This window comes from Montipora foliosa, chromosome 13 (assembly GCF_036669935.1).
Source record: "Montipora foliosa isolate CH-2021 chromosome 13, ASM3666993v2, whole genome shotgun sequence".
Lineage (NCBI taxonomy): Eukaryota > Metazoa > Cnidaria > Anthozoa > Scleractinia > Acroporidae > Montipora > Montipora foliosa.
Window position 1 is genome coordinate 19,650,332 of NC_090881.1, and position 8,382 is coordinate 19,658,713.

Here is an 8,382-nt window from a genome sequence, read left to right on the forward strand (position 1 = left end):
GAGCGGCGAAAACTTTAAACTGATATGCAAGCTACGTATTTACTTATTTATTTATTTATTTTGCAAATGCTAGAGATCCAGCTGGGTGTGAAAAATAACAGAGATTGAACTTGTCCGATCATGGCGAAAGCTTTGTGCCTGATCATGCGCATTGGACTGAAAATAGTTTCAAGTGGTTATATCGCACTTGTCTAACTGATGCCGCGAATTGATAACTGGACGCATTCAACAGTAACAAACTTATATCCAGAAAGATAACTTCAAACAGTTATTTAGGCGTACTCTAAAAACTGATAACTTAAAAAAATTTTGTCGACGTGCCTGACAGGGGAAAAAAACCGTGTTAATAAAATGGATTTTCTTTACCCGACGCTCGCAAGATGGCGGCAATTATCACCAATTACTTCTTATGAAAAATGTGTAAATTTCATTATTTCTCACTTTTCCCTCTCTGCTCCCATTACATTTGTATTTGTTCTGACAGACGCGAAATAAATGTGCAACTTATCGGTAAATTCAGTTTTCCGCTTTTGAAGAGCGAAAGATGAAGATGGCCAAATTATTCGCCTCTGGCACTATCCGAATGATTTGCTCTCCTCGTATGTCTTAAAAGGAGTTTAATGTTGATATAATTAGGTCTTCATTGGAGTTGTATAGGATTGTTATGTTAATCTCCATACGGATTAATGTTAATAAATTCTAATTATATTTTGCTTCAATGAATGTTTTGCTAATAACCGTGTTCGCGGATTAATGTGTTGATTGGTCGTGAAAAGCCAATTTTTGGGCAAAAGAAACCCGCCAAGCAATGATCTTTTTTGTTAATAATAGCAATTTAATTTAGCCTGGTCGGTCACTGTGAGATTTGAAAACTTACCCCGCGGGTCTTGAGGCACCCGTGCAAGACATACTAAACTGTTTCGCAATAAACGGAGGATATTCAAAGCGCTTCGGTGAACGACAAATGGTTAGCTCAAGCTGGCGACGGGCTTGAAGCAATTGATGCGAATGGAGGTGGTTGTTAATGAAAGCGTTCACCCAAAGGAAAGAAACGCGATTGTTAAGCATAGTATAAGTGACATTTTAGGGCTTGGCTCTGAAACTGTTCTTGCAGACAATCAATACGGTCTGAATATGACTCAAGATACCATCGTCTCGGAAAAAGGTAACTTAATAACATTTGAAAAGTTGTGAGGGTTTTCACTTGTGGGCTCAGCGCAACTTTAATTTAAAGTTAAGAGAGGACGCCAATTTAATCAATAGGAGAGCAAAGAATAATTTCAACAGCAAACTTAACATATCGAGGGTATTGCTTAATTTTCGAAAAGTTTTTTTTCGTTCTCGCCATGTTTCTTCACAGATACACCGTGTAACAATGCGTAAGCAAGAAATCAGTTTCTCCTTCCAAACACCATGCTTCCTTGATCACTCTAAGATATTTCAGCAGTATATTAAACTGTGGCTACTTTTGGCCTTTCGCTTATCGCGGGAAGTGCACAATAACTGAAAGAAAACTTTTGAAGTTTTGAAGGCTCAAAAACGTGACTTAAGACTTAAGTCGAAGTTTTCTTGATTGAAAATATGATGAAACCCAGACGTCTAATTTCTCGTTGATTGTAGTCAAATGTCATTAAAACATTCTCTTGTTACAAAGCAGGCAGAAACTTTTTAACTTAAGAACCAGAATACATCTTTAAGTGTTTTAGAGCAAAAAGAAGTGTTATATTTCATTTCAGTCCATTAAAACCTCTCTTTGATCCTTCTTGGAAAGAAGTAAAAAAAATATAGAACAATTTGGGGCATTTATCTCCCTTAAAGGATTACGTCACTTTAATTTGAGTTTGTTGTTGAATAACGAGTACGTGTATTTTTATCAGAGGAAGTAAAACATTTTAGTCGCGTTTACTTTTATTCATTTGATTATTTGTTGCTCGTTTCGTTTTCACACAAGTTGTTGACTGGTGGTTTTCTAATTGTAAGTGCACACTCGACAGTTTTCATTGTATATTAGTTTCAAACAGTCTTAAATTTTTTGTGTGCTTTAGCAAATGGGGAAAAATCGAGATTTCAAGGCCATTTAAATGACCAGAACCGAATTTACGGCGTAGAATTTCATGCAATGTATTTTATCTTTCTGTAAACTCCATTAAATGTAGTCTGGACTCCACGCGGCAGCTGTGACCATCTGGACGTTAATAACTGCTAATATTCAATTCAATTTACATCAATTTGTATGAAATAATACCTATTACTTTCTGATGCAGTACGAAAGTCCTTGCATTGAATGAAAATTCATAGGGGTTCTTAAATTCAGGTCCACCGCTTGCAGGTTGACCATTTTAGAAAAAAAGAAAGCTATTTACAGTTGGCTGGCCTGCACAGCCTTCCAAACACAAAGCAAATGATTAAAGATTTCTCATTTTTGATTGTTTTCGGTTTATCTTAAACAAAGACGTGACACAAACAAAGTCGAGTTGACAATATGGCAAAGAATTGAAAATAAGTGCGTGGAATATACTAAACGAAACTTAATGTGCTATCCATTGCCTTGTACTTTATTGGACTAAAAGCTTAATTGAAATCAAGCTCTTGAAAGCTTCTACATTTATCTCCGTCACCCAAAGAGATGACCTGACAACGCCGCGGCAAAGCTGGTGCCTGCAAACTCTCTCCCGGCTATATATGCCTGGCACAATTCAGAGTACAGCAGTCATAGAAACTAAGAGGAATTGTGTTGCAGCCAGTAAATTATGAGCAGAAAGACTGGTGAGTTTAAAAAAAACTTATTAACAAGGAAATTTTTTATAATTGAGTTGGAAAACAATTGGAACTTCTTAGGCTTCCCAGATACTATGCAATTTGACTTTGGTGTTTTGAGGACAGTTTTTCATGGAGAACTGCAAAATTGGATTGCATGTGAAAGGGCGTTTTGTTTTTGTCAGTCAAGTTTTTCCGAAGTGAATTTAGTGAACAAAGAATGGATGTCTTTTGGAGTAACAACTAACCGCCTATTCGAAGAAAGAAGCTGGAGTTTTTCAATGTGGAAGCACGAATTATCTCCGACAAAAGAATCACTCTCTTTGCTTCCTTTGACAATATTTGATCTTTTCTTTTTCATCAGCAGAAAATAGCCTTTCAGAAGAAACAAGCACTCAAGAGGAACCCGAGGATGTCAAGAAAGCTGACGAAGAAGCTAACTCGTGTTCCGAGGATGGTTCAAGTTCATCGAAAAAGAAAAAAACTCGGTATCGCACGACATTTAGCCAATACCAACTCGAAGAACTAGAAAGGGCATTTGATAAGGCACCATATCCCGATGTGTTTGCTCGAGAAGAACTGGCATCTAAGCTTAGTTTGACGGAAGCACGAATACAGGTACAACATCATTTTCATCATATACTTCATAGTATTAACGTACTCAATGCCATAGCCCTCGGTGTTTTCCAGTTTAATTCCAAATTAAACAAAAAAGTGGAACAAAAGTGGAAAAAAGGAGCTGTAACTTATGCAGCCCGAGAAACAAGGTTAGAAAGATAGTCATTGTATCGTTTGGTATAGTCAAATCGCGCGGGGCAGCGAACCACGAACTCAAAAAGGCCGTGCTGGAATATCAACCGCTCAATTGGCCAATCATGGCGTGCGTTCTATGTGAGATTTAAATCCGTAGTCTAGTGATTTGGTAGCATTTATCACCCTTCCATGAAATACAACAAAGGATAGAGCATCACAAAGGAAACTCCATGCCCTACTCTTTTCCAACAAGTGCGACATCCTACAGAATTTATGGGGCATTCAAGGGTTGTGATCGAGACGCAGCTCACGGTCGATCGTTCTTACCCAAGGAGACGTGAAAGTTTAACCATTTATAGATGTTATCAGGAAGGTAGGAGTTTCTTCTCATTTTGAAGACCCTGTGTTGTTCTGGCTTCCTTTGAACCTGAAAACCTTAACAAATCGCAAAATCCTTTTCTATTTTAATGGCATGTCGAGTGATTTTTGAAAATTTAAAAGTAAAGTTCGTTAGTGATGAGTAACAGTTTGTTCTGTTTCAAATGCTGAATGAATACAGGAATTTCAAAATCGCCTTTTTTGTTTCCAGATTTTCATGGCCCCGCAATCTTGAACAACTTTGACGACTTACGGTTGCCCTATTGCGATTAACGAAAGCTTTTCTTCTCCGGAAAGTGACACAATTAAAGTGTATATTGATAATAGAACGTTTTTCTTTCCTTTTCAGGTTTGGTTTCAGAATAGACGAGCAAAGTGGCGAAAGAGAGAAAAGCTGTGTGCGTTTGGTGCGGTTCCCCCAGGGAACAGCATGGTTTACCCCTGGATACATCAGGACTCTTTCCCCGTCAGTACATCGTATCCGATTACTTTCCCTCCTGGTTTAACACCGACCACCGCCCGGGACATGTGTCCTTCGTTTTTCTCGACAACACCTCAACCTATCCCTTGTTATCGCTCTTCTGTTCCGAGTGTTATTCGACCCTCAGGATCTGATCCTATGGAATGTGCTTGTTCCTGTAGTATGCTGTCTCCAACCGGGGGTACTTGTCTTTTACCCTCCCCCTACAGGTTTCAGGAAGTTGGTCGGGGACTGGAAGTCTTACCCGAGCAAACAGGCGGAGCAGCAAGGGAAAGCAACAGAGTATCAAGTATTACTTCGCTTCGTCTTCGCGCTAAAGAACACCAAATGAACCTTGTGCAAATCTTGAGCAGGAAATAAGTTTTCAATTAATATTTCAGCTTGTTACTAGGATGCAAAGCCATAAAATATAAAACCATCACAGGAAATTCAAACAGCAGAAATACAGATTCCAATTCCCCCTGTTAAGAAACATGTCTCTCATAATCATCATCACATGATGATCACCATCGTCATCGTTATAGTCATCGTCATGGTTACAGTCATCGTCATCATCGTTATTAATTTATTTACATTCGATTTTCGTAGTAGCTCACTATCCATGGTGAACAAAAACACTATGTAAATCTTAAAAACTCGCACAGCTATGCATGGTGCACAAAACAAATGGCAAGCATGAACAGCTTGTGTTGACTTATATCTGGCCAAGCCAAAAAAAGGGAGGAAGTGAATATACTGAGGGGCTTCTAGAAATGCTGCCTCTTTTAGCAAATAGATGGACTATTATACGGAACAAGGAAGGGGAGCCTATAACACTATAACAATAAGCTTAAAATATATATTTTTAAGATACATTGTGGCAATTGGTGAGACTGAGCGGTAAATCACTTCCTGCCACATCGATAATTAAGTTGAATTTCATTTTCAAGAAAAACGGTTTGCGGTCAGGAACCCCACTGAATGTCTTCATTACAAGATTTGTCGCCCCAAAGGTCGCATGTTTGAAAAAAACTACGTATGAATTCACCCTCGAGCCTGAGAAGGAGGAAAAGATTAATGGGAAGCTTTCATCGTTTTAGAGCTCCATACTGAGTGGAAAACTTGTTACAAGTTTCTCTGTTTTGCAATAAATAGAAAATCGACGTGTCATCCTTGGCTTCTTGTTGCGTTTTCGGAATTTCTCGCTTTGTGATAAAGCACCAAAGTGGCCAAATTGACCAGTCTTCATGAACTTAACATTTCCTGACAACAACCCGCACCCTGAGAGACACAAGGCGTTTGTCAATAAACAGACTGTGCTGACAAAATTAAATGTCCCCGCTTTTAGTGATGTTTCTTGAATTACAACAGCCCCTGTTATCACGGCAAATCTTTGTTCGCCCAGATACTGACTTAAATCTTGACGAACACCAAAGTGTTCTTTTTCTGCTCATGTATGTATTATAAGACACAGGTAACCCAGGCTAAACGGAAATAAAGGACACACATGTAGCGAAGTTCAAGTCTAGAAATTTGTAAGAAATTGCAAATGAAAACTGATGAAACTTACCACATGGTTTGTCGTAGTTGCCCTGAATACTCACACGGAGTTTCAAAAAATTAAGGTCCATTTTACCTTCCATACGAGGAAAACAGAAAGTTGGGAAGCTGACACCGCCATCAGTACAGTATGTTGCCCAGTTTCCGGCCACTTTAGTTTGTAATCGCCCTAACTTCTTGTTAATGCACGGAAACTTTCTCATTTTCCTACAAGAGACAGTTCATTTAATTACCTTTAAAATATACGGAGATCGGCTGCCCACCTCAAGTACTAAAGAAATTATGCCATTTTTTGCAAAACTAGTAAGTTGCCCAGTTTCCGGCCAGCGAGTCCAGTTTCCGGCCATCAATAGAAAGCAGAAATTTCATTCAATCCGCCCGACTAAACGGACTTCCAAGGCTATCTCGATGTGGCTTAGCGACTGCGCTTTATGGGATTAGAGCAAAATGATTACTTAGGGGTGTATGGTAGGGCATAGATAGCTGCTAACTATGGGTAGGGTATAACCTTGACAAAGCCCGCGCGATATTCTCTGGGAAGAGGCAAGGGAAATTAACACAGCACATCTGAGTTAATATGTACCTCATTACGCCATGCTTGCTTAAGCTATGTACATTTCATTAATTTCTCGAGCAGTAAGTTATAAAATTTCATTAATTCAAATAAGTTTTAAACAATCTATCTGTGAGTGCAGATCAGTGGCCGGAAACTGGCGTAGTATGCGAAAATCTTAGCTAGGATTTAGACTTCTGACGTTCGCAAACAGCTAAGTTCTAGCTTATGATGACAGGTCCCTTAATTACTTCCATCTTCAATGTAAATTCTTTCAAAAAATTATCAAGCTCCGTGAACTATTTCCTATTAAACGAGTTATTTATTTACGTACGGTAGCTTCGTTGTGCAGTGAAAAGGCCAAAAATTAGCCGGTAAGATTTTACTCACCTGAACAAAATCCCTTCTTGCTCGCTCGTTTCTCAACCAAAAAGCCCGCCTAAACCATCAGTTGATAGCGGAGATGTTTGTTTTTTTCCGACGGATCGCTTCGGTGGACGAAGAGTTAAAATCCCATCGAAAATAACCGAGTTTACCTTTTTTTGGCCGGAAACTGGTACCGGCCGGAAACTGGGCAACACACTGTAGCCCAATCGACCCAAATCCAGCAGGATTCTTTTCACGAAAACCAAATCCAATTAGTAAATAATCACGTTCGGATTGTTTAGTAAGAGATGTCCGAAACCCTGAAGCCACTAAAGCCTCTCCACCTAGCTGAGCGAAGACAGCAAGCTCTGTGAAACACATATATCGACCTTCAAAATTGACTGTAGGTGTACCGAGGGGATCACAACCTAATCAGTTTGAAAACGACGGTTAAACTTGGGGCGCCTGGTGAAACTACGTCTCTGATCAATGGTACGTCTCCTCTCCTTTTTCGCACGCAGTTTTCCGCCAACCTGTGCCTCAAATAGACGCCCTGGTTACCCTGTGCTCAAGACTGCCACATTATATCCACACTCCTCAAATAAGTCTCTCTTGCCCAGTCTTTTCACAATTGTCAAGATGGCGCTCTCCATCTAAACCTAAACAGTTTATATTTTGCCATAAATTACAGCGGTTGAGAGTCCGGGGTAAGTGCAAGTCTTGTGAAAAAAGGTAGATATTTATTTCTCTTTAAAATCATTTCCTGTTAAGTTCAGTTTAGCACCGGAAAACAAGGAAAAAGTTCGCGAGTTTGATATCATATCCACTCAAAAAATCATATCGCATATCTTTTGCTCTTTCATTTCAGTAGTCTTTGATATGCCATGGTGACTGCAAATGTAAATTGAGAAATGATATCAGGCTTTGGCGTTGCCAGGATTTTCGCAGAGGTGCAAACAATTTTCAGAGAACCCTCTCCCTCAACCAGCCGTCTGTTAATATTCATTTATCACCTCAAGGTCAGGTTATTTTGTATGTTTTTGAGAGTTGTCCAGACATGCACATAATTAGATGCACGGCAATTTTCATAAGCATCACAAAGTGTCCCCTTGCTCTCCTTTCCAACTTCAGCATCACTTGCAACTGGGAAATATACAAACCGGTCAGTGTAAAACGCAGACTGCAGACCAGGGGTAAAATGCAGACTGAGGTTATAATTTAATTGTTGAAAAAACCCAAACCCATTAGAAATGCTAACAGTTAAGCCTAAATATATTTTTAGGCTTAATTAGGCCTAAGGTTAGCATTTCTAAGGGGTTTGGGCTTTTTCAACAGTTACGTTATAACCTCAGTCTGCATTTTACCCCTGGGCCGGGTTGTTGGAATGCCTATTAACTTAATCCAGGATTAGCGTAAACTTTTGTTTCATGTTTTCGACTTTTTGGTGAAAGGTTCTTTTGCTTATTTTCATTTTTTCAAGATTTAATTCCTTTAATGTAAAGTTTTGCCAAATATCAGCGTTGAACAGCATTTGGGAGTACAGAAATAAACTCCT

General features: G+C 39.1%; 1 protein-coding gene and 1 long non-coding RNA gene across 7 annotated transcripts in view; both read left to right on the forward strand.

The window, feature by feature from the left end:
* The first annotated feature begins 851 nt into the window (after positions 1–851).
* Positions 852–5,891, forward strand: LOC137983375 (homeobox protein ARX-like). 4 transcript variants are annotated; one of them, XM_068830589.1, is made up of 3 exons: positions 852–1,165; positions 3,125–3,375; positions 4,238–5,890. In XM_068830589.1, the coding sequence occupies exons 1-3, from the start codon at positions 1,003–1,005 to the stop codon at positions 4,727–4,729; spliced, it is 906 nt and encodes a 301-aa protein (XP_068686690.1). In that variant the 5' UTR covers positions 852–1,002; the 3' UTR covers positions 4,730–5,890. The 4 variants fall into 4 exon arrangements, with proteins under 4 accessions (XP_068686690.1, XP_068686691.1, XP_068686693.1 ...); XM_068830590.1 differs by having other exon boundaries at positions 942–1,165; positions 3,122–3,375; positions 4,238–5,891; XM_068830592.1 differs by lacking the exon at positions 852–1,165 and adding an exon at positions 2,408–2,766.
* Positions 5,892–7,421: 1,530 nt separating this feature from the next.
* LOC137983016 (uncharacterized) overlaps positions 7,422–8,382 on the forward strand; it is a 10,863-nt gene continuing 9,902 nt past the window's right edge. Inside the window, exons 1-2 of one of the 3 annotated variants that reach the window (XR_011118880.1) lie at positions 7,422–7,534; positions 7,696–7,846. This is a non-coding gene — a long non-coding RNA (uncharacterized lncRNA). Of the gene's footprint in view, positions 7,560–7,695; positions 7,847–8,382 lie in introns of all 3 variants that reach the window. The other 2 variants (XR_011118881.1, XR_011118882.1) reach the window with 2 other exon arrangements.